Here is a 27,039-nt window from a genome sequence, read left to right as displayed (position 1 = left end):
ATGATCTATAATCATTCATCTATAATTTTCAGCAAAATCAAGCAGGATTATTGCTTCGCCTGAGTCAAGTTTGTTTTTGAATGTATCAATGTAAGCATCAGTCTGAGCTTTAGCAATGAAGTGGTGCTGTGTAAGATTGCTGAGGGATTCACATATATTGTCAATTAATTCTTCCACTGCACTTTCAAGTGACACAAGTGTTGTTCTATCTGTATGTACCCACTGCTTGTATTTTATTGCATCACTACCGTCAAAGTCATGGCATGGGAATCAAATAGGCAGCTTAGGTACTCTTGTAATGCCTCTTTGCCAGGACAAGTATCACAAGCATGTAGCATACAGTTCTGCAGACTGCACACAAGTTTGGAAAACAAATCCTTATAATGCATAGTTGCTGGTAATGCTGCCACCAACAGTTTTGCATTTTGGTGGTATTGACAGACACACACAGAATGTGTGCCTTTTGGACCTACAGCTACACACCATTTTGGTCTCAATTCGCAGAATGTGGAAAAAACAATTTTGTCAGGATGGCCATCTTTGAAAGCTGCATACAGCTCACTTAGATTGGCCAATAACAAACGCTTATGCTTGTGAATTTTGCCTGCATCTGTAGTGACAGACAATATTCTTTCTTTCCAGGACATAATCTGGAAAATTCATCTGATTCAAAAAACTGCTGAACCTTTTGTTTTGTCTCTTCTGATATTGCATGGCCTAACTTCCTCTCTGGCTCAGCTAAAACACCTTCCTCCCTCTTCAACAGCCTGCTACGTCTCACCAAATATTCGCTTACTCCAAAAGTGGTCTGGATTTTGTGTTTACTCCAGCTGTCAGGAACTAGAGTTAATATTTTAATCTTTTCTTTCCTTGATGACACTACATTTTTGTACAAGACATTCCACAAGCTCTCTAAAATCCTCACAACCACTACAGTCATCCAGATCAGTCTCAACAACAATTTGTGGTACAGTATGTTCATCACATCACATAACTTGTCTTCAGCAACAGTTTTCATTTTTTGGACCTTTCTTTTGACATTACTTTTTTTTTTCACTGCGCCCACATACCTGATTGGGGAGCAGCCGAGAGAGGTGAGAGAAGTGTTCAGTTCTTTTCTAACATCACCTGCAGGTTGGAAGGCTGCTTGGTCCATCTTCAGCAGGTGGTTGACAGTCACTGCTTGGTTGGTGAGCTTTGATAAGCTCTTTCCAACAAGATGAACAGAGTTTTTGTCCTGGTACCAGGCCGAGTATTTTAGCTTTGTCCTGAGTTAAACAGTGGAGGGATCCTGTAAAATGAGTAACAAATCAGTGAAATTTGCCAAATATTTGCTGCTGTGTATTGATTTAATTAATTCAAACAGAAATAAATCAGTATGCTTTTGGATCTAATGGTAATGGGTACTTACGAGTTATCTTCTTTTTATGAATGCCTCTTGGATCCACACAGTAGCGTTGAAAGCCCTCATACCTTGTGATGAACACTTTCATGTGATGGAGACACACACGGTCATCTTCATCAAGTGAAATACCTGATCTCAATTGAAGTAATGCTTTCTGCATCCGACAATGCACTGAATTGTAGAAACCCTTTTTTTCTTGAATATGTTTCTTTATGACATTCATTTTCCAACTTATTTCCCAGATCACATGGAGACAAAGCACTGATCTCCATCTTGATGCTCTTTGTCTGTCTCAGAGGACTGAATGCCATACAGTATAAAGACTGCCTAATCAGCTGGCAAGGAATTATTGAATTAGTTGCATATAGGCACTGATGGGTTGAAGCTGGTGTAACAAGCTTGTTAAAATGGGCATTATGCTAAATCCTGAATGATGCCGCATGAATGATGACCAGTCAGTCTTTAGTGTAGAATTTACTTGATCAGTTTTTCTCTAAATAAGATTTATTTATGAGTAGTATGTTGTTCATGTTGCAATAATGACTTGGAGCCATTCAACTAACAATAAAATATATGTTTAGATTGGATATGCACAGCAAACAAGCTATTCTCTTACTCTTCTTACTTCTTACTCTTACTTCTTCTTCTTACTCTATTGACTTCCATTGTATTAAAAGAGCACCACATGTGGTGCAAAGTGGTACTGCAGATCCAATCCACCTTCAGTGGATTTATTGACATTTTTAAATCATATCTCATATAAAGAAACTCAGGAACAAGCCCAAACGTTGGACAGATGATCCTCACATACAGAATGATGTATGGTATTTTTTTTTTTTTTTTTTTTTAAATCCTGTTAAAGGGATATTCCGCCATTTTTGGAAATACGCTCATTTTCCACCTCCCCTCGAGCAAAACAATCGATATTTACCTTGTTCCCGTTCATCCAGCCATTCTGTGAGTCTGGCGATACAACTTTTAGCTCCAGTCTAGCATAGATCATTGAATCGGATTAGACCATTAGCTTCTCGCCTGGTCTGGTCATTTTCCCATTTAAAACGTGTCTCCTCTCAAGTTAGAAAGTGCAATAAGACCAACTGAAAATGAAACTTGGCGTTTTTCTAGGCTGATTTGACATGGAACTACACTCTCATCTGGCGTAATAATCAAGGCAACTTGCAAACGTAACATAGGCGCAGTGATATCGTACGCAGCATCTGAACATAGTCCCCATAGACAACAAGCAGTAGTAGTGCCAGTAGTTTGCAAGTTGCCTTGATTATTACGCCAGATGAGAGTGTAGTTCCATGTCAAATCAGCCTAGAAAAACGGCAGGTTTCATTTTCAGTTGGTCTTATTGCACTTTCTAACTTGAGAGGAGACACGTTTTAAATGGGACAATTACCAGAAATCTTAGTCACTTTTAAACATGAAGCTAGCAGGCGAGAAGCTAATGGTCTAATCCGATTCAATGATCTATGCTAGGCTGAAGCTAAAAGTTGTATCGCCAGACTCACAGAATGGCTGGATGAACGGGAACAAGGTAAATATCGATTGTTTTGCTCGAGGGGAGGTGGAAAATAAGCGTATTTCCAAAAATGGCGGAATATCCCTTTAACTGTCCACATGGTGAAATGATGATGAAAACTGGCTTTTGGAAAATCAAGCCCAATTTTAAAAAAAAATGTTCTGACAATATAGTAATGATATCAACCAAAGTTAATACATAGACATGGCCTTATAGTCTATATGTGTGGGGAAAAAAGACTGATGAATTTGTGTCACACACTTTTTGAGTGAGAAGCCCTCAAAGGTGAGATGACGTCTTTTCAAAAAAATGTATAGCCATTTTCAGAGCTTTGCAGGGGGGAAATTACACAAGATACGTCTGATCTGATTGGATTCTTTAATTCAACAGGAAAATGTGATTCCATTCACATAGTTTCACTGATGTGTGTGAAATACCAAAAGAGCCAATAATGTTGCGAGTTGACCAAAAAGGATTGTTCACCATCATGCTTAAAATGACTTGAAGCTTCAAAGGGCTGTAGTTTTTAAACTTTGAGTGATCCAGGTATACTATTTAAGTTTTATGCATAGGTTTAGTCTACAAACACCTGTGATTTATTTCATATTTTTTCGGAGAGGATCACTTTCCGGCACTGGGTGATTTGACACGGAATAGACCTCTGAAGTTCGCCTACAAAAAGGATCCAAAGCTGCCATCTTTGCCCATATAAGGAGATCCGGGAGTTAATTGAAGCTAACTGCCTATGGCAAGTTGCATGGTAAGTTAGCTCTGGGGTAGCAAAGATCAAAGTGTGCCGTCTTCACCTACCGAAGATCACAGTATCCATGACGGCAGTGGACAAAACTGTGTAGTGAAAAACGTCTGCATTTCCAATGTCATTATCCCCGCGAGAGTTTAACAGGTGCGATAATTGAAAATCCCCATGTTATTTTCCCATAGAAAAAATCTCAAGATACCGGATCTCCTTATTTGGGCAAAGATGGTGGCTTTTTTGTAGGCGAACTTCAGAGGTCTATGACCCTTTGGTGTGTCATAAGGCGCGTTCAAGTTGACCTCTTGCAGCAGCGAGATTTGCCGGCGGCAGCAGGGGCAGGGATACAAACGCTGCTATGAAGTTGTACACTAGGTGCACTCGACATGTCAAGTCGGCTGCAAACGCATGCAGTCGAATGCAAACAGAAACGTAATTTGAGTCATATGCAGTGCATGCTGGTTAGACGTGTTGTTCGACTTGAAGAAAAGTTGTGATCATGTCACAAAAATGCGACCATGTCACGTCACTCAAAACTCGCGGGATGAAGACATATGAAGACCCCTGCAGTCAAATTCTGCATGTGCCTTTTCCCGCATGCAACCGGCTGTATCCCGCCCCATGACGTTGTAGTAGAAATATTTTATAATTCACTTTAGATATGAACGTCATCAGCTTTTGACCAAACCAAAACTTGTAAACTACCCTTGTGACCTTTTGAACATACTGTATGTCTATGATGCAACTGCCTTGTGACCATGTGACTGACCAGTGTTGATGAGGCCTTTCTTCTTGATTCAATCAAGAGGAGGCAAGGCCTTTAAATGCAGAGAGAACACACTTATCGTGAGACCTAGTAGGCCACCGCCCTAAGTGGTGTGCTGCGCTAGGTCTCCGGCCGTATAGTCTTGAACTGTTGTTAATAAATGCCTTACCATGCTTTATAATCTCTGAAACTGCCTTTGTCTGCATGATACTTAATTTTCTTACTTCAACGTCAGTTCAAGGACTTGATAGGTCCGTTTGGAACAGGTTTGGAAGGAATCTCCCCATGACGATTATGACAGGGGTCTCGTTCTGCCTGCTTACCAAAGATTCTATAGCGGAGCAAGATGGATCTGTTAACATTTTAGGATCCGCACCGTAGCAGCGTCTGGGATGACACCTGAGCTTGTCAAAAGTGATCCATCTTGTTCTGTTGTAGAATCTTTGCCCCTTACGTTAGAATGTACTAAAATGAACAGATATGGAAGGGATACCTTATTTGTGATTTCTGGAACAGCGGTAGGCTAGCCTACTGAAAAGGTTGTGATATTCTGCTATTTTATGCTCTTGGTTACATATACACACGGAAAACACTTGATATTTAATTAATGTGCTACAATGCAGGCCTGTTCACTGCATGACAACAGTGGTTTATTTAAACTACATCATATCAATTTATTTCATCAGTCATCATGCTCATTTTAATGAGTAAGAATGAAAGTTAAATACTGTAATGCACACAAATTCCGCGATATCTCCCGCGAGGTCTCACGCGAATCACGTCTGTGAACTTTGCAAAATCGTGTTCGGGACCATCTGCATCTAAAACTTTCGCCCCTCCCGGTGACACTAAGCTCTCGTTGACGTGTGCAGCCAGCCGAAGTCAGCCGTTTCCGAACTCGAATGCACCTACTCTCTACTTCCCGTGCTCTAGACTTGACCATGTGACGAATCACGAGGCACGGACCCGCACGGACCCTTGTGGATATGAGGGGGCATCTAAACACCTGCACATACGTCAGGTATGTAAAAGCCAATTAGGGCAAAGACCTGACGTCATGAAGGCAGGGTCTAGGCTCCGCTGCTCTCCGCAGTACCTCTAAAGTTGCTGCTCTGCTGCGGAGCAGCCGCCTTGCTCCCGCGATAAGTTGAGGCCATGTGATACCGACTGCCGAGTCGAAAACACACCCATCTAGACCAACGTGGACAGATTTTTAACCACGTGCATGCTGCGCAGTTTTTGTGCTGCGCAGCCATCTTGAACGCGCCTATAGTCGTCGTCATCGTCTTGCTGTCCCCCCCACCCCCGTTCTGTGATTGGTTCCTTCACTGACACCAAAATTGGGTCCATGAATCCAAGCTGCCTAGAAGCATGAATGAAATTGCGCACAAGGCAGCTTCTCATGCCCAGCCTAATTAAATGGGGAAGCATAACCTTGAAATCTGCCCCTCAGTGGAGATTGAGAGGACCCGTATCATCATGTAGCATGTTGTTTCTGCATTGTAAACGTTCGTAAAAATTGAAAGCAGTTTACAGGAAAGCTACATAAATTTAGGGCTAAATGTTGGTGCCACAGAAAGCCCTTGGTTCTTTATGCGTGATGCGCGTGGTGGTAGAGAGTGGCATGATGACTGCTAGTCCATCTGATTGTGCTTTCCTTTTAAACGTCGTTCTTTTATAAATTGTGGTGTATCATTAATGATTTTGAATGTAGGCCTAATTAGCGACTCTGATATGTGACATAGAAGAACATACATTTCAGCAATGGGCACAGTCTTGAGGGCTGAGACTTTATAGCCTAGGCTACAAGATTTCTCCACATTGCAGCCAAATTCTGTCATTCTTGTTGTAGGCCTATAAGGTTTATTTACAAAGTTAAATGGTTGTTGGCATAAGTCAGCGGCGTTAGTTTGAGCACATAGCCAATTGAAGTAGCCTAAGCTATAGGCGCCTAATTGTTTTGATGCGTTGAATGGAAGTCTGTGAGCAGTAATTCGGTAGCCTATAGCAGTGACCTCAATATTTCTCCGGTTAACGTGACAGCGGTGCCACAGTAGCCTACTATCCGAACTAAAGATGTTTAGGACCATCGCGGACTCAGTTGTACCCTAAATCGGGCTACTGTTGCTTTTGTGTCCTTGAAGACTTTTTTTTTCTCCATAGGGATTATCTCACTTTTAGAGCTGGACTTTCTCCTGAGTGAACTTTGCCTTAGGAGGCTAACTTTATAACAAACCTACCTAACTTGACCTCTTCAATTGATCGTGCTTTTCACTTGTCTTCACAACACACCGGTAAGTAGGGAGAACGGGTAGACCTACAATTGTAAAGGTGTTTTATTCTCAATAACCTACATATTGAAAAGTAAATAGATGAAGTAGGTCTAGCCTATCTAGGTTACAGTCCAAATGGTCTGTAAATGAGGCAAAACGTGCAAAATTCAAGCATCGCATTTTTAAAAACCACAACTGTGTTTAAGTTTGTTTCGTGAAAGTTATGCTTGTGGACTTCAATCACTTCAAACACACTTCTAGCACATGCGCAATTATTTTGCCATATGGAGACGGTTGTTGCAGCCCGCACAGATCATGTTTTTTTTTTTTTTTTTTTCCTTGTTTTTAATTTCCTTGCATTTGCTGTGATTGTATGAAATGGCACTCAAGTTATCTTGAAACAGAGGGACTGAATATACGTGATTGATGTCCACAAGTGGCTGGGTAAACTTGGATTTCGCCCTGCCGTTTAGGCTGGAAATCTTCAATATCTCTCCTGCTTCCTGTTCACGTTTGCTGGGTCCAATCTCAAACTGGCTATCCACCAGGCGCAACCGGATCGTTGGTCTGATTGGTTGAAGGACTATACAAGACAAATCCGCAAGCACAGTGCTTTTGCTTCTTGTGTCATTCTTGTCCCTGAAGTAAAACAATGATTTTGACTCGTCCGTGAAGTAAAACAATGATTTATTTATCTATGGTAGGCCTACAACATTCCCATACAGAAATCAAGGTAAAAATATATTCACATGTACTGCTGCATCCAACTTATTTGAATAGATGGCTACAATAATAAGTGTAGCCTACATAGAATACAGAATGCAAGTTTTTCTGTATTTTCCCGGGGGGCAGGCAACCTGAAACTGGGGACATCTGGTCACCCTAAAGTACTGTAGACCTATATGTGGGACTCAAAATGGACATCTTGCATGAAAGTTCATGCTAAATAGGCTATATTTAATTATGCCTATGCAGAAAATATAAGAAAGTGGCCAATATTGAATATTTACTCATATTTTTAATATATTCATAAATACATGGAAATATATTTATTTAGCATACCGGTAGTATATTTATTTAACATAGATTTAATTTAGATGTGCTTACAGTATACCGGAATATGTTCAAGCTGCTATAGCTTATGGGGGTACTTTGTTGCAGTGGAAAATGAACACCCGGTACTGAAGTCGAGTAGAGTCGAGTTGAGCTGATACCATGCAGTGGAAAAGCCCCATTTGTAGACTGAATGCCCGTATATCTCCTCATTTTTATGTGCCTATTACGGAGAACCGCTGGTGTCACTGAAACAGTAACAGATTTCATTAATTTGCGATAAATTAATTGAAATTATGAAAGAAACTTGTAAATGACAAATTCATCCATCATGAAATGCTTCTAAATGAAAAAGGGATTTCCAAAACCAAGATAAAACACCCAATAAGAAATCAAATTGCAAGGTGCATTAATGGGATAATTTCACCCTATAGGGCCCTTTGTACCATGACCTCAAGCGTCAGCACTATCAGAATGGCTGAGTGCAGGCGCTAATGGAACCAACATTGTTCTTGTAAAATACCCCATTAATAATGGTGGAATGGTAGGCCTACCAAACTTCTACTACAAATAGGGTCTGTGTTCATAAAACAAGGTTTCTCTTGTTTCCCAAGGATTCTTTTTCGTAAAGTTGCAAGACCACAAATAAAAAGCACCACACATGTTTTCTAGTTATACCCCCCCCAAAAAACCTTGAGTATACATTCATAAAATAGATGACAGTCACACAAACACAAAAGTCACACATCAAAAGACACATGTCAGATATATCATCTCTGTATATTTTGAGCAGAGAGTTAGGCCTAGTGGGGTAAAGTAAGCAGATTATCTTAAAATGTCTTGGATTTTCTATTACATATTTATTAAATAGACCAAACCCTATCCCTGTGAATATTCTCAGACAGATGCAATCCCAAAAACTTTTACGAGGTGTGACTGGGTAACAGGGTTTTTGTTACGTTTTCTATCTTTAATGTTTTTCTCAATTGTTTACACATTTTCTGTAAGCATGCCTCATCCTCTCAGAGCTCTACACACAAATACAAAAAGACATACACAATGGGCAAAAGCCCTCAATTCTCCTGCAAAATGAAACTTTACATTCAAAACAATGTCATTCCTCTTCAAAATGGTCTTTTGTTCTCAAAACAATGGAAGAATGTACTGTATAGAGTTGCAGTAAAACCTATGCTTCATTCTCAGATTATTTCTGTGCAAGACATGGTCCAGTCAGTGTCCATCATCATCAGTGTTGAGCTTACCCTATCAATATTTTGAAATATCTCATTGTTTTCTAGTATTATTACCTCCGGCAAGGAGGTTATGTTTTAATCAGGGACCGGCGTTTCTCTGTCTGTTTGTCTGTCTGTCTGTTAGCAAGATAATTCAAAAAGTAATGGATGGATTTCGATGAAAGCAATTAAAGTTTGGGAGTGATCCGTATCACCGTCGGGATTCCGGAGGGGTTTATGTATTTCGCTTAGTGGTGTAATGGCATATGGCCACGTGGTGGCGATCTGAATAGTTTAGGTTCATGTAGGCTATGACAAGGAAGAACAATGCAGGCAGAGGTCTGCGCTCTCTGAGTGTTTTTCTAGTTTTTCTTTGTATTTGCCATAATGTTATGCCGTTTTTTTTTTCTAGGACTACTGTATGTTCATTATTGCAGTTCCCTGTTCAGGAGAGGAAGTGTCGTAATCTTTCAGCTGACTAACAAATAGTAAAATACTGTAAATAGGCCTACTGTGTAGGAATACAAAGTAGGAATACAAATACTTGAAACATACTTTATTTTTACAGTCCTACAGAACAGTTCACATGCAATACTGTACTACTGTACTCATTGTATTGATATGCAGCACTGCAATTTTCTAGTGGTTCAGATCTCATCAGAGATTACGGTCCTTGACCTTTCTCGTCCTCGTCCTCCACATCCTCCTCCTCTTACTCTCACTCCTCTGGCTCTGGCTCTGCCTTTACTACTACTGTGTGCTAAAAGCTAATTGTAAAACTGTGTGACTGGTTAATCTTTGAAATCAAGTACACACTCAACAATAAAAAACAGTCAAATAAAAGGGCAGTAAGCTATGTATAAGAATAAAGGAATACAGTATGTACATTTACAAATAAATAGATGCTATGGGTGGTATAGGGTAATACAATTGTCCGGAGGGGGAGTATGGCCTTGTTGTCCCTGTCAAGGTCGTGGACACCCCAACAGGCACAGGCAAGACACAGGATGCAATATACAATTGAAGAGAGGGTGGGAGTAGTGCAGTATCAGTATAGGCTTTAAGATTAAATATAAATATAGTGATGTGTGATGTAATGATAATGGTAATGTGATGTGCTGAATCAGTGTGCATGGTAGGGTAGTTAGCTTTAGAATTTGAATGGCCGCGTGTTCTTTGTGAAAAGAAGAGAGAGAAACCAAATTCACAATGTGAAATCCTATGGCAGATGATTGTTTTACAGAAAAAGCCACGTTTTTACGCAAATTAATTTATGAGTTGACATCGGTTGACATTAGCTAACTTCATGTAATCATGGATTAGCCCAGCTTGCCGTTACACGTCAAAATATAAGAATTGCTTATAGTATACTGTAAATATGTATTTTTATTATTTAAAAATCAAAATTAAAACAATGCTAGTACTAAAGCAACACTAAAGAGCTTTTCGTACCTTAAAATAATGTTTCCAAAATCATTTCAGCGGTTCATCAACTCGTAACTGCTTTCACTTCGCGGCCCTCTATCGGCTATAACCGCACTATGTAACATTACGAGGTGGGGTAGTGTATCTGTAGTTCGATGAAATGAGACATCAGAAACTACAAATTTGACTTGCTTCGATGTCGCAATACATCATACTTTCATAAAATCATGCAACATATTGTCTGTTATTTGCTGGATAAACAAATAGCGTGTGTGCGACAGAGGAAAAGTGCTTTAGTGTTGCTTTAATACATGACATTGTGACAGATCTGGGTAGCCTAGAGTGTGGGTAGATCAAACTCTTTTTAATTAAGTGACCGCAACACGTCTAAAAAAAAAAGACATTTGCACCAATTTGTTGCTTCACATTTTCATTTAACAACATTCTGTAAATGTTTAGGAACTGCAGAGACCAATTGTTAGAGTTTTGAGAATTAAATGTGGTCCCATTTCTGCCTGTTATAGGATTTCAGTTTCTCAACAATCTGGGGACTTTTTAATCATGGTTTTCATTCCATGGTGCACCCAAATAGACAGGTCTGGAATGCAGACAGGTCGTTTTCTTCCTCTATGAAGAAATACTGCTTGAATATGAGCAGAACTCATTTTTGAATGAAATACATATAACTCATTCAACTTTTTACAAAGCACAAAACATTCTCGAAATTCAGGCTGTGTGCTGATAATGGCATGTATTTCTTTATCATTTTCAGACATGCGTGTAGCAGTTATTGGCGCTGGAGTCATTGGCCTCTCAACTGCTCAGAGCATTTATGAGCAGTACCATGACCGAGCTAGTCCACTGACCATAGAGGTGTATGCAGACCATTTCACCCCTCTTACAACAAGTGATGGAGCAGCTGGGTTTTGGCAGCCATACCTCTATGACAAGGGCAACAATCAGGAGACGTGAGTATTTTACCAAAATATTCAGAAATTCAGTACATTTTCTGCTGATAAGATTGTCAAAGATTCAAATATTTAACCAAAATGTCAGTGTTCCTTTCACTGGAATTAAGAGGCCAAGCCCAGCTCGGGGATGGCCCCTGACTGTTTCAACATGACTGCGGACCAGTGCACAAAGCAAGGTCCATAAAAACATGGATGACAGAGTTTGGTGTAGACCTCACAAATGCGCTTCTGAAAGAATGGTAAAAAATGCCCATAAACACACTCCTAAACTTTATGGAAAGCCTTCCCAGAAGAGTTGAAGCTGTTCTAGCTGCAAAGGGTGGACCGACGTCATATTATACCCTGGATTAAGAATCTGACTGAAGTTCATATTGGGGGTCAAGGCTGGTGACCCAAATAAATACTTTTGGCAATATAGTGTATATTTGGGGCAGCCGTGGCCTACTGGTTAGGGCTTGGGGCTTGTAACTGGCTGGTTGGGCAGGCAGCTCACTGCTCTGGGTTAGTGTGTGATTCACCTCACTGTGTGTTCACTGTGTGCTGTGTGTGTTCACTAATTCGGTTAAATTGGGTTAAATGCAGAGAAACGAATTTCCCTCACGGGATGAAAAAAGTATATATTTTATTATATTATATTCTAGTGTACGGTATATTATATTGCTATGGTACTATATTCAAAAGGAGGCATAATTATGTGTGTTATTATGAACTATTATATCACGTAAAAACATAAATGATGTAACATTTATATGAAAATGTATGCGTTTTACTGATGTTTTCCATATGGGACCTTTGGCTTGGTTTGGTCCTCATTTTTATTGTAATTTGTTGTGCTACAAAAAAAGGCATAGAATAAAGATCATCATTCAATCTTTTTGGGAAAATGAAACAATATGGAAAACGCAAACATGGGCTTTAACATAAACAACATAAATGCAGAAACTCTGACACTATAGCCAACAGAGGATAGCAGGCTGGGCGTAACAAACTAAATTTGTTATTTGACAGAAAAATCACCATATATTTAAGAACACAAGTCAATCTTTGAAACTATATGGTCATTGGGAAACTGTAGGTTACTTTAACATAAACAAAATTGAGTAGCCTACAATAGCATATCACTGAAGCGTTCACTATAATCAATGGAATTGTTACTACTGGCTATGAAATGATAGCTTGAAATATTTAGATGAATCCTCTAAAAATGTAACCCTCTAAAAGTGATTTCAACATCACATTTTCATTACAGGTTAGCATCTCATTGGTGAACCTCTCACCTTCCCTCCTCTGTGTCTGCTCAACTTCTGATAGCTTTCCAAACATTAACTTCGTTGCAGCCTTTGTTCAGGTCAGGTGAATTGAGATTACTGGCCGAAATTAATAAACCGTCACGTTTATTTATTTTGGACAAGGGATTCGTGGGTAATGAAGTGTGTATTGAATGAGGAGCTGGGTAATGTCTAGCATAATCTACAACTGTTGGACAAGGCCCCTTGGCAACTTCTAGTAGGCTACACAGACATTTCTTTAAATGGATCAGCATGCACGTAATAAAAACCATCGCAAGTATCTTATTTTGAGGAGATTTAGACACTGATGAGGGGCTGAATGACGTCACGCCTGTAACAAAGCGTGCTAACTTACAAAACATAGCTGCACAAATGTTATTTTTAATGGCACAAATCAGCAGAAATGATTGGGGAGTTTTGGACATTGGGGGGGGTGGACAGGTGATGTCACGCGAGTAATAAATAAACCATAATAACAAAATATAGTAACACAAATGTTTATTTTAATGGCACAAATCAGCACAAACATAGCACAAACTATTGAGACCATTTTGGGGAAATTTGGACAGGTATGGAGGGCTGAGTTATGTCACTGGCCAGAAAATGTAAAGTTTAATAACTCCACCGTTTTTTCATATTGAACTACATTATTCCTTTAACTAAGACAAGTTGATACATACCTCTCGCGTTTCAATGCATGCACTCTAAGGCTCTGGGGTGTGGCGCTACTTTGATAGCACTTAGCTAGCCCAGTTCATTCACTCGGATCCAAACAGAGATGAAGTTAGGAGTGACGAAAAACCTCCACGTTTTCCCTTAAAATACAGTTACACGAGTAGTTACATGTCCAAGTATGGTGAGACAAAATAAGACGTGACGCTTTTTCTAAGGCTTAGTTCACACTGGCAGTCGAAATCGGATGTCTTGCATATCCGATCAAAACCTGATCTTTCTGACTGACTGTTCTCATTGCATATTGCAAGTGATCACATCCGATCACATCCGATCTTGGCGAGCAATGCTCAGATCCGATATAACTTACACACACCTGGATTCATTAGGTAGAGTAGTACACAACCAAGTCTTCATGGATGAAAGTGGATTTATTTTGATATTTTCCAACTTCTTATGCGTAGCCGCGGCGCAAATACCTCGTCACCCTTACCGTTGTGACCCGTTTGGAGGGGCCTGGCCCCCTAAGCCCCCCCCCCCCCCCCCCCATGACGCAAATGCTGATGTAAGTACTGCATTGTTTATCCATGAGCCATCTCAATGATTTTTTTAATTTTTTTTTTTTTGTAAATACTGTCTAGGAAATGGAACAAGGAGACCTTTGATTATCTGCTAAGTTTCCTGCGTTCACCAGATGCTATACAAATGGGTATCTTCCTTCAGTCTGGCTACAATTTGTGCACAGAGTCAGCCCCTGTAAGTGCTGCAACCACCCAGTTTCTGTGATCCTATATATATCCAATCTAATTGTCAGTGCTGCTTGAACATCTGTGAATCCTACAGATCTGAGCCTGTTTCCTGAAAGCATTGCAAGCCCAATAAGGTTGTGATTTCAAGATTTGCGGACTGATTCCCGATCATAGATGTTTTATTTCATGAAGACAAAATAATCACTTCAAATGATATAAAAATATATGTAATGAAAAATGTATCAATTTAAACTAGTTTTTATCTTTCTTGAAAATAACAATGCAAAAAAATTGTACGTACAATGTAAAATATATTTCAATTGGCCTAAGCTAGGCTACTGTATTTTAATGCTGGTCATAATGGTGGTACTTGGAGAGTCAATTGTTCTCTGAGGTTCTCATTGTGAAAAGTTTGAGAACCGCTGATCTGGAGTACTCTTTACTGGCTAAGCGTTAGTAATCCAATAATATTGATATGAACTATATTGATGACAACAGGTAAAGCTGATATGCTATTACTGAATACTGAATCAACTTACTCTAATGGAATATTTATATTGTGTTTTTAGGAGCCTTCATTTAAAGACATTGTGCTGGGTTTTCGCCAGTTAACAGAGCGGGAGTTGGAGATGTTCCCTGGTTATAGGTAGGTATTATCATATTCATCTGTTTTTACAATTGCAACTATTATTTCTGTTGGTTGCTCACCTGACTCGTTGCTGCTTTTAGATAGATGAATTCTTTATTCATCCCCAAAGGTAAATTATGGCATTAAAGTCGTAACTAGCAATATTGATGTATATCCCTTATGGCCTGGTCAGACTATACGTTTTTTTTGTCGCTCACGATTGTCGTTTACGATCTACCATGTCACACTATACGATTTTAGAACCATGAAAAGCTCTTTGCATCTTGGTCGGGAGAGTGGCCACATACACCGAAAGCATCGGTCGCGTCATACGACTCCCGTCAAATTTCTGACAAGCCAGACTTTTTGTCGGGCTGTTTTAGAACGTCGTGAACGACAAGATAGATAGATAGATAGATAGATAGATAGATACTTTATTGATCCCCAAGGGGAAATTCAAGACAAATCGCAAGTCGTGAAGCGTGTCACATTATAAGATTCACTCCGCGTTCGATGTCGTGCCCGACCATTTGAAATCGGTTACGACGCTGTAAACTTGCCGGTCACGACAAATTTGGGCCAAAATCGGGCTGAAATCGTGTAATCTGACCAGGCCATTACACGTTCTCTCAAGTAAAAAATAAATAGAATTTAAGATATGTAGGGCCCTATTGTGATTGTAAGGATTGTCATGTTCTGTTTTCCCTGTTCAGTGATTCTATTTCAAGTCTGCTTCTCTTGTTTACTTCCTGTGTCCTGTTCCATGTGTTCCATTGTTTGTTTTGCTATGTGTCTCTGTTCCCTATGCCACATCTTTTTGTCACTTTTTGTCACTTTTTGAAAAAAATCACGATCGATTTGGGCCACATCTGGGCCACATCTACCACAACATTCGGCACGGATCTGAATAGTGGACCTGATCCGGCGTCCAAACGCACATCGGTCCAAAATTGTTTTGGATCCGTTTTACTGATCTGGTGCCAATAAGGGCTAAGACTGCTCCCAACAAACAAGATAACGTCCTGGCGATGATTCAGAGCATTTTTAAAAACGTATTTTGTCACCGCAACGTAAAAAGAGGAAAAATCGAATATCCACGAGTTTCACTCAACTAGCTGTTCACCGTTTAGCTTTTGCGCCGTTTAGCTTTTACCCCAAATCATTCTGTCACGAATCTTGTGGCGTTAAGTTACTATTTATGGGAGTGAAACACCTGTCAACATTGTTAAGCAGTAATTAGCCAACAGCAATGATTTGCAATTACGTCTAGTATTTAAGTACATACACTCATTTATCTTACCTGTGGATGCAGCTTGGAGATTGATGATCACGTCCAGATGATTAATAATTGAATTAGCTGGATATTTATACCCAGTTAGGTCTAATACTTTCACGACTACGGTGTATTTCCCCCCTAATAAATTACTAAGTCAATGGTCATATCTTGTAATGTTATTGTTCAAAACATCAGTGGAGTAGGTTAGCCTATAAGCTAAAATGTCCCAACCACATTGTTTCAAAATTCAAACTAATATTTGCAATGCATGCTGGGAAGCAAACCTCAACAAAGTAGGCCTACACAAAATATAATTAAAGTTATCAGAGAAGGTCTAGGTTATATTTTATATCTAAACCATGAGGTTTATAAAGTCATACAATTGTGATAAGCAGTATCCTTAATTCTTCTGCAAAGTTTTTATAGTGGTGACCAGTTGGGGATGTTATGAATGTCTGCTTAACCCTTTCATGCACGCATTATGAAAAAAAGTGTCTAGATTTTTTTAGTATTGATTTTATTACTCTATATGAGCCCAATATTGAAAATCAGTTGGAATTTTTAAAAAATATGCTTTTATATAGAAGTTATGTTATTGTCCACGTATGTGGACAGTGCGCAACAAAGGGGTAAAAAAGAATAAAATGTAATGACAGAAAATGTGGAAACTATGGCCCTCTACTTCCTCCATACTACCCACCCAGCCCTCTACTACCCCCATACTACCCACCCACCTCTCTACTACCTCCATACTACCCGCCCAACCCCTCTACTACCCCCATTATTGCTCACCGACCCTCACCCACCCCTCTACTACCCCCATACTACCCACCCACCTCTCTACTACCTCCATACTACCCGCCCAACCCCTCTACTACCCCCATTATTGCTCACCGACCCTCACCCACCCCTCTACTACCCCCATATTACCCACCTCTACTACCACCACTACCCAACCACCCCTCTACTACATCCCTACTACCCACCCCTCTACTACTAACCCACCCACCCCTCTAGTACTCTCATACCCACCCCTCTACTACCCACCCACCCCTCTACTACCCCCATATTACCATACCACCTTGGCATTACCACATGTAATTAGGTCATTATTTATAAATATGTTTACCAAATGTTTGTTTCTTTGTAATTTAAAGCAATTAAAATCATATTTGAAAAAAAAAAAAAAAAAAAAGTCCTAGTTACAAAATCTAATTTTTGGCCATTTAACTCCTCTGTTGCGCAACGTCCACATACGTGGACAGTTGCTTTTTAGGGTCTACAAACTCTATTTTACATCCGATTTAATTTCTGAAAACATAGAGTTGTTCAACACACTCTCCTGTATAGCATAATATTTTTTTTTACATGATTTTGCCTTCTTGAGTACTAGCTTTTTACAGATATGCCTGGAGCATTCAGCATATGGCCATTACTGTCACTCATGTTGAATTGATGATGTCATCAAGCAGTCAATATTCCAAATATAAGATGATACATATTGTTAATATATTGCCAAGGACCTACTAAAACTGCCCTGAAGTGGATTGGTGTATATCAACATGATAAATACGTAGAAAACAGAGTTAAAGTTACTGTCCACGCATGTGGACGTTGCGCATGAAAGGGTTAAAGTCATATGCAATATGGGACCTGTATAGACCTCTGAAGTTCGCCTACAAAAAAGCTACCATCTTTGCCCATATAAGGAGTTACGGTATCTGACAATTTTTCCTATGGGAAATTAACATGGGGATTTGGAATTATCACACCTGTTAAACTCTCGCGGGGATGACAAAATCGGAAATTCAGGTGTTTTCCTGAACACATTTTTGTCCTCTGCCTTCGAGAGGAATCTGTGATCTCCGGTACGCGAAGGCGGCAGACTTTGATTTTTGCTACCCCAGAGCTAACTTGCATTAAGTTAGTTAGCCAGTTAGCTCTGGGGTAGCAAAAATGAAAGTGTGCCGACTTCACGTACCGGAGATCAAAGTATGCACAAGAAGGCAGAGGACAAAAGTGTGTTCAGGAAAACGTCTTTATTTAAGACCATATCGTCCCCGCGAGAGTTTAACAGACCGATAATTCAAAATCCCCATGTTATTTTCCCATAGGAAAAATCGCCAGATACTGAATCTCAAAGACGGCAGCTTTTTTGTAGGCGAACTTCAGAGGTCTATTGCAGATCCGTACCACACACAAGAAGCGGACCCGTACCACACACAAGAGGCGGAACCGTATTGCAGATCCGTACCACACACAATTAGCCCTTTTCACGGTGATGTCAGACGAAGCGTCGCTGGGTATCCTCCGGCATGTCCAGCCGCCAAATACTACAGAAGAAGAAGAAGAAGTATTCATGGGTTTCATCAGGTCCCTTTCCACAGGTGTATACAATCAAGCACCATGCAGTCTGCATTGATAATCAAGGTGCTTGATTGTATACACCTGTGGAAAGGGACCTGATGAAACCCATGAATACTTCTTCTTCTTCTTCTTCTGTAGTATTTGGCGGCTGGACATGCCGGAGGATACCCAGCAACGCTTCATCTGACATCACGTGAAAAGGGCTAATAGGGCTCGGGCACACGACTTGCATTCTAGGAATATTGGCGCCATGTTGGTAGCGCACCGAACGTGATGTCCATTCATTCAGATGCAGAAGACAAGAAGCAGAAATATAGTATAAGCGATTATTTTCCTCTTGCGGTCCTGGGTTGCGCTGTTACACCCCACTACATAGCAACATACAACCAAGAGGGCAAAAACTAGGAACACACTAATAGGCGGGAGTAAATCCACAGTAATCCATAGTAAACTAAGGAGTGAGGCTGCCAATATGGCTGTGCCCGCAAAGTTTTCACGTCATGATCCCGAGCCCTATAAGCGGACCCGTACCACACATAAGAGGCGGAACTGTATTGCAGATCCGTACCACACACAGTAAGCGAACCCGTACAGGTCCGCTTCTTGTGTGTGGTACGGATCTGCAATACGGGTCCGATTATTGTGTTTGGTAGGCCTACGGATTTGCAATACGGGTCCGCTTATTGTGTGTGGTACGGGTCTGCTTCTTGTGTGTGGTACGGATCTGCAATTCATGGGTTTCATCAGGTCCCTTTCCACAGGTGTATAAAATGAAGCACCTTGATTATCAATGCAGACTGCATGGTGCTTGATACACCTGTGCAAAGGGACCTGATGAAACCCATGAATACGGGTCTGCCTCTTGTGTGTGGTACGGGTCTGCTTCTTGTGTGTGGTACGGATCTGCAATACGGGTCCTTTTATTGTGTGTGTGTGGCACGGGTCCTCTTATTCTGTGTTGTACGGATCTGCAATACAGGTCCGCCTCTTGTGTGTGGTACGGGTCCGCTTCTTGTGTGTGGTACGGATCTGCAATACGGGTCCGTTTATTGTGTGTGACACGGGTCCGCTTATTCTGTGTTGTACGGATCTGCAATACGGGTCCGCTTATTGTGTGTGGGCCACACCTGGTTTGCCAACTAATAAGCTGCCATCTTTGAGATTCGGTATCTGGCGATTTTTCCTATGGGAAAATAACGTGGGGATTTTGAATTATCGCACCTGTTAAGCCCAATTCACACCAGAGATTCCCGACGTGACGAGACGGAGTTGCAGCGGTGTGAATTAGAAGTTGCACATAGTTGCAAGCCGTCACAAGCCGTTGCAGAGCATTAAACACGTTGAGTCGCAGTCGCAAGGTTTTAGAACGTCGCGGCTCGGCTCGTCTCGTCTCGTCGGGAATCTTTGGTCTGAACCCTAATTTAAACTCTCGCGGGGACGATAAAGTCTTAAATGAAGTCTTCCTGAACACACTTTTGTCCGCTACCTTCTTGTGCATACTGTGATCTCCAGTACGTGAAGTCAGCACACTTTTATTTTTTCTACCCCAGGGCCAGAGCTAACTGGCTAACTAACTGGGAAGTTGCATCGCAAGTTAGCTCTGGGGTAGCAAAAATCAAAGTCTGCCTTCGCGTACCGGTGATCACAGTATCCTCTCGAAGGCAGAGGACAAAAGTGTGTTCAGGAAAACACCTGAATTTCCGATTTTGTCATCCCCGCCAGAGTTTAAAGGTATACTATGCAGGATTGACGATTTCATCGCCGGTTTCGTTTTCACTTTTCATTTTCACTCGTTTTATGCTTGCATATTTCTCTGCAGAGCTTCCCCTACAGCTTTAGCGTGTATATTTGACAAAACTCTTCAATTGGTCAGTCTGCCGTGCCTTTTCATGAGATTTTGCATGACACTTCCTTGAGTAGAGCATGGGTGCGTGCCCGGTGTCTCTTGAAGTTGCAAGCGTGGTTCTACCGCTACAGACCACTAGAGCGGGCAAAAAAAACACCGTTCGACCGGTAATGACTCATTTATAACAGTATGGAACGAATTGATTAACTGAAAAACGTTGCATAGTATACCTTTAACAGGTGTGATAATTCCAAATCCCCATGTTTAAATTGAGATCGTTAAGACATCAAAACACAAAGAATTATGGGTATGTTTGGCTCGCCTGATGCCAGCCCATGTAAACTAGTGTTCTGGGTCTATGATCTGGCATGATAATAATGAATACTAAGCGTGAAAAAATAGTGTGAAAAACAGAACATAATCTTGCGCTTCCTTACTGCTGCTATCCATGTCATTCCTCGCCTTTTTTTCACCTCTGAAACATGGCATGTAGCCTACTATTATTTTTCCACAATGGAAAACGATAAAAGATACTCTATTGAATTTTATAACACAGCAGGTAAATGGTATTTTGACAACTGCACTTCGTTGTTCCTGCACGTCGGTAAAACAACTTAAGTTTTGGGCCACTGATTCCCAAAATGCGTTGCGTTTTACATCACGTTCTCAATCTCTATTGGAAAAATCGCCAGACACCGTATCTCCTTATGGGCAAAGCTTTTTTGTAGGCGAACTTCAGAGGTCTATTGATTGTACAATCGATTCTCGAACATAAAATGACAGCCCTAGTCTCCGCCCCGTCACTTGTCTGTTAGTTTAATTATAGTTTTCACCTGCCCCTTGGTTTACCTTGTTCCTTGTCCACCTGTGCCCTGTTATCCTTTTTACCCCTGTGCATTTAAACCCTATTTCTCCCCTCAGTCTTTGTCATTACAGTGCATTGAAATGCACTATACTGTTCTTCCTAGGCTTCTTATTATTACAGTGTATGAAAATGTACTGTACTGTTCTTCCTAGGCTTCATCTTCTTCTTATTCCACTTACCACTTTTTCTGTACGCTATTTTTCGCACCCTGTTTAACTTAGAAACTTCATTCAAACTTTGTAATGTATGTCTTCTTATGGACTAGATTGGTATGACTTTTCAACTTTGTAACTTTCATACTTTTTAATACTTGAAGGTTGGGGGCCCTTCCAGGCACTTTGAGGCAGTCTGCTATATCTTGAGATGTTTAAGTTTTTCATCTAACTATCTAAAACACCTATGCAAAAGTGGCACATATGGTTATATTTTAGAGGTCCTCCACAATAATTATATGAGAGTAAAGTGGACGTAATGAAATTCGTTTTTATTGTAATTCAATGTAAAAAAAATATTTTCAAAGGTCCTCAAGCCTTGTAAAAATACACACTATCTAGCTAAAGGCTGGCTTACATTGTACGATTTTGGTCTGTTTTAACAGTCGGCGACTAAATTTCCAAAATCGCGTCGCGCTCCCGTCAACGAAATCGTTTAGTGCTAGCGGTCCGTCGGAGTCAGTCTTTTTAGTTTTGCCGTTACGACAATATCGAACATGTTTGATATTATCGGAAGTCTTTTCAGTTGTGGCTCATGCAAATAGTGACGTGAACATTAACAACCAATAGTGACCTCGCTCCAACACGAAACAGGAAGGGGCAAAATAGGCAACAGCTGGAGCTTATATGATTATTTGTTATTTCATTTCTTATAAATTATTGGTCTAATTATTCTACGTGACAGAACAGCTCTATATCTGTTAGGGATGTCACACATGAAACAATGCTGCAGAAACGCGAAAAAATGACTGATATGAGTAGGCTATCATATTTTTTCAATTTCAATTTAATTTCGCTTATAGAGCGCCATAACATTACACATGTCTCATGGCGCTTTACAGAGTGTTAGACATTCAAAGAGAGCCCATGAGTAACAGGGGCAAGGAAAAACTCCCTAGAATTGGAGATACATATAGGAAGAAACCTGTTGATGATGACGTGTAGCCTAGTGCACGGTGGAAATAATTTGAAGGAATCTAGCAGTCTTGTATAGTGACCCACAGTCTTTGCAAAATCCTAATCTGAGACTGGCCTGTGACTAGACTGTGACTAGAAACTCAATGAATTGTCTTTAGATGGGGGTCTGAGACTAGTCTTTCAAAAATCTTTTCCAAATCTTTGCAAAGTCTGTCAATGTAAGGTAGGCTTAAGACTTTTGAAGTTTGTACCTTGAACAATGGTGTCGCCTCCATATAAGTAAAAAGAACATTAAAAAATGTTATGTAGTTTTACTACAAATTGGAGAAAAGTCAGACTAAATGTGTCTCATTCAAATGCAAATTAAGTTGAGTGGGCTTTTTGAATGGGCCTGCTGCAGGTGAGAGGACTGAAATCCTAGGATTATCTTTTATTGGTTTTACAAAGTGCCATCGATACATTCTCTTTTAAACTGTTTCCTCTGTCCACAACTGTTTCAAAATAGAAGTCCTCACTGCAATAATACACTATTAAATAATTTAACCATTGAAACTACTCAACTATTTAAAGTGTCATTTCACCCCATAACTCCACCCACACAAAAAGGCTTTCAAAATGGGCAGGACGTTCTGAAATTTGGAAGGGAGTGCAGCCCTGCTGCAGCCAATCAACCATGGAGATTTCGTGTCAATCTGGGAATGAGTACTACAGACATGGCTTATCACAGGTAGGCTAATCAGGGCAGCAGGTGTTGGGGCGTTTCATTCCTAATTTGTAACGACCCGGTGACGTAGTGTTGGACGAGAAGTGCAGGACAACGTCAGCATTCCAATCATGGAGGTATTATAAGAACTGGAGAAAGTGAACAAGTCCCGCCCCCATTCATTTCAATGGGAATGCTAGGCTAGTGAAAAGTGCCAAAATTGAACGATTTTTTCAGGTTTCAACATGGCGTTTCAAGGGGCTTGTTTCCGGTGCCGTTTTACTTAGCCAATTAAGTGCCAGGTTGCTGATTGACGTAAGGTACAGAAGGAGAGCTCGTGCCCACACTAAGCTCGTGCATGAGCTGAGAGTGGAACAGCCACCAATCAGCATGAGGAAAACTATGGGAAAACGGCACCGGGCATGATGTATTTCTGGAAAATGGCGACGAGGAAGTGCCTTGCTAATCGGCGAAGCTAATCAGTCAAATCCTGACCCCCTGATTCCAATAGTATTTTGGACCAACATGCCATGGCATGTTTCAACCTGTAGAAGGCGCGGAGAGCAATATCTCCAATACAAAATCATACGAAATGTTACTTTTGTCGAGAAACACGATTTTTGTCAATATTAACCCTGGTAACAGTGTAGGTCACCACTTATGAGTAATTTAAATTCAATCAATCAACAGCTCAAAAAACATATTTTAGGGTGCAGTTACACTTTAACTGTTCAACCATTCCAACTGTCAAATATCATCAACTATGCCTCCAGTCAACTATATGAAACCTCCACGTACCTAGCAACCAACTTAGCAATCATTAAAATTAAGTGTTTATGACAGTTTCCATAGCAACCAACATGATTATACCACAGTAACTTCTTTATTCCTGATAGTGGCCATCATGGATACCCTAGCAACACATGTTTCAAAATAAAAAGTCCTCACTAGCAAGTTAGCATAGTTAACATTGTTAGCATAGTTAGCATGTTAAGCATAACTGCTAGAAATCATAAGCTAAGTTAGCTAATCAACCTGGTTAGCATTGTTAGCATAATTAGCACTTTTAGCATAACTGCTAGAAATCATCAAGCGCTCTCACTAGATGGGTACTTCGTTTGGCGTGATTTCCAAGCGTGCATCGATGCATCTTTTTTGACCTCAGATATCCCATAATCCATTGCGCAGTGCAGGTAAAGCTCCACACGTCATGCAAATCGTCAAGCAACACACCCCCTCCCCGTGTCAGGTGACGCCAACTAGTTTGTGCTGTCCAAATGTAGGGACGCATACTGAGGAGCAAGCTAACTGAGACGCTACTGGAAAGAGCGGTACTATCCAGTGTGCGCCCTTGACTTTTGGACACGGCCCTTGTATGCTTAAAGCCTGAGAGAGAGAGAGCTGCTGCAGGTGGCCTGGCCAGCTGGCATACGATTCTAATTGCTTAACGACTCTACGTATTCTGATGCCATAAAGGCCAATGTTAAGTCTATGGGGAAATGTTTAATAGTTTTTAATTTATAGTTTAAAAAATATAAAAGTTACAAAGTTGAAAAGTCATACCAACCTGTTCCATTAGAAGACCTACGTTACAGAGTTTGAATGAAGTTTCTAAGTTAAACGGTTGAAGAGAAATTTTCATGCACTGTAATAAGAAACATTCAGAGCAAAACTGCTTAGCTTCAATTCATTGTGGATAGACTTCTTTCCACATGGGTGTGACATAGTGATACACACAACTAACATTTACAAATAAACACTAAACTTAACCAAATTAATAACAGGTCATTTCTGTGCAATAAAACCAAACTGTTTTCTGAATAGTTTAATCTTAGGCACTTGTAGTGCACACATGGATATTCACATTCTTTCTGGACTGGCAATCTCATTGTGTTTTATGGTAATAGAAACCCAATGTCCTCAAACAATTGTTTTTCTCAAAAACTACTTGTATGTTTATGAAGCCTTACTTAGCCAAAACAACTGAGTGAAATGAAAAATGCACTGTATTGTTCTTCCTAGGCAACTTCTTCTTACAGTATTACAGTGCATGAAAATGCGCTGTACTGTTCTTCCTAGGCATCTTCTTCTGCTTCTTTTTATTATTCCGCTTACCACTTTTTCTGTGCGAAATTCAGCTTGAACCGTTTAACGTAGAAACTTTGTTCAAACTTTGTAATATAGATCTTCTAATGGAAAGAGCTGCGATTTATTTTTCAACTTTGTAACTTTTATACTTTAAGTTATTAGAAACTATTACAATTTTCCCCATAGACTTAACGTGGGCCTTTATGACATCATAATCGGTTACAACCGTTAAGCAACTCGGTTGTTAACGTCACGGACCCAGCAGCTATTTTGTGAAAAGACGTTTATTAGCGCAGCCAGATGGGTTTTGCTACTTGTAAACTTTGTCATCACCACCTTCGTTTTAGCGGTTTTAAAACAAAATCGCTAAACTTTAACAAAGTAGTCACTGTAGCTATGCAGCCAGATGATATATGAATGGGTAACGTCCAGGCTTCCGCGAAAAATATAGATTTGATTAGGTTGAGGCAACAAGTCCGTATAAGATGACAATTTTCTTAACCCTTTGTTGACTGCCCGAACATTCCATTTTTTCCACACTTGATGACCTCGTGGCACAAAAAAGCTTGCTGTGTGGCCATACTACATGGCAGAGATAAAATATACACACCATTGTAATCAGAAGAAAGAGCACTTCAAAATGGTATAAAACATAAATAACTATGTGTGAGGGTAACATAATTATGTCTAAAAATATGCTCATAATTAATCCGAAAAAATGAAAAAAAATACAGTTTTTCAACATAAATCTTATTTTTCTCTAATTTCTGTTGTAGATAGAGAAAAACTTAGAGTATATGACAGACTAGCAATGTTGTCCCCTACTCAAGGAAAAAAACAGAATCAATTTATCACTTTCTGCTCAAAAGTTATGGTCAATTCATTATGTCCTGTACGTTTGCAGAAAATAGTAGAATGATGACCTCGGGGCACAAAAAAGCTTACAGTGTGGCCATACTACATGGCAGAGATAAAATATACACACCATTGTAATCAGAAGAAAGAGCACTTTAAAATGGTATAAAACATAAGTAATTATGTGTGAGGGTAGCATAATTATTTGTATAAATATGCTCAAAATTAATCCGAAAAAAAGAGAAAATTACAGTTTTTCAACATAAATCTTATTTTTCTCTAATTTCTGTTGTAGATAGACAAAAACTTAGAGTATATGACAGACTAGCAATGTTGTCCCCTACTCAAGGAAAAAAACAGAATCAATTTATCACTTTCTGCTCAAAAGTTATGGTCAATTCATTATGTCCTGTACGTTTGCAGAAAATTTTAGAATCTTTACAGAGTAGAATGTCTTCACTGCCCGATTTGACATTTGACCTCAAAATCCAGACAGAATGGTCAAAATAAGTTATTTTGGCCATATATCCATGAGACAGAGCTATATATGGTATGTTTCACTATACTTTAGGACAGGTAATACAAATCCTTATGGAAAAGAAAGTGTTAACCTTTTAGTGACCCACGAAAAGTTGCACCTAAATAACCCAAATATGTACATTTTAACTTTTTTTTTGGAAACCACCACAACACCCAACATCTATTTTGATTGTATTTAGTTGATTTATTTGCAAACATAAATTATTACAAATCATATTGCTTCAGTAATTTTTTTTTTAGATGTGGTAACTCAATAAAGAAGTGCACTTATCAAATCACGAAAAATAACAATCAATAAACATAAGCAGCAATGGACAAAAAGTCAACCATCAACTAAAAAAGTGCTTCTTATTTAGGATGAAAAAGCATGTTATGAACAGTCAATCAATAAAATCTAAAAAAATGTCTTATTTATGGTCAACAATAAATGTAAATTCATTGGTAAGTGCATTTCCAATAAACAATCAATAGTGAATGAACACTCAATGTCAGATCAATGGTAATGGAAAGTGCCTCCTGCTTTCATGTGCAATAAACAATAATCTCTTGTCAATCACTATAAACAGTACCCAAGGAATATGATCAGTGACAAATTCCCCAGGGTTTTGTATAGAAGCATAAACT

The 27,039-nt window shown here is 39.8% G+C and overlaps 1 protein-coding gene across 1 annotated transcript in view; it reads left to right on the top strand.

The window, feature by feature from the left end:
- The first annotated feature begins 6,213 nt into the window (after positions 1-6,213).
- Positions 6,214-27,039, top strand: part of LOC134089314 (D-amino-acid oxidase-like) — a 40,244-nt gene continuing 19,418 nt past the window's right edge. The window contains exons 1-4 of the mRNA XM_062543757.1: positions 6,214-6,747; positions 11,209-11,404; positions 14,010-14,124; positions 14,687-14,763. Of these exons, the coding sequence (XP_062399741.1) occupies positions 11,211-11,404; positions 14,010-14,124; positions 14,687-14,763 (386 nt within the window). The 5' untranslated portion in view covers positions 6,214-6,747; positions 11,209-11,210. The remainder of the gene's footprint in view (positions 6,748-11,208; positions 11,405-14,009; positions 14,125-14,686; positions 14,764-27,039) is intronic.

This window comes from Sardina pilchardus, chromosome 8, assembly GCF_963854185.1.
Source record: "Sardina pilchardus chromosome 8, fSarPil1.1, whole genome shotgun sequence".
Classification (NCBI taxonomy): domain Eukaryota; kingdom Metazoa; phylum Chordata; class Actinopteri; order Clupeiformes; family Clupeidae; genus Sardina; species Sardina pilchardus.
This window is presented reverse-complemented; position numbering and strand designations above follow the sequence as displayed.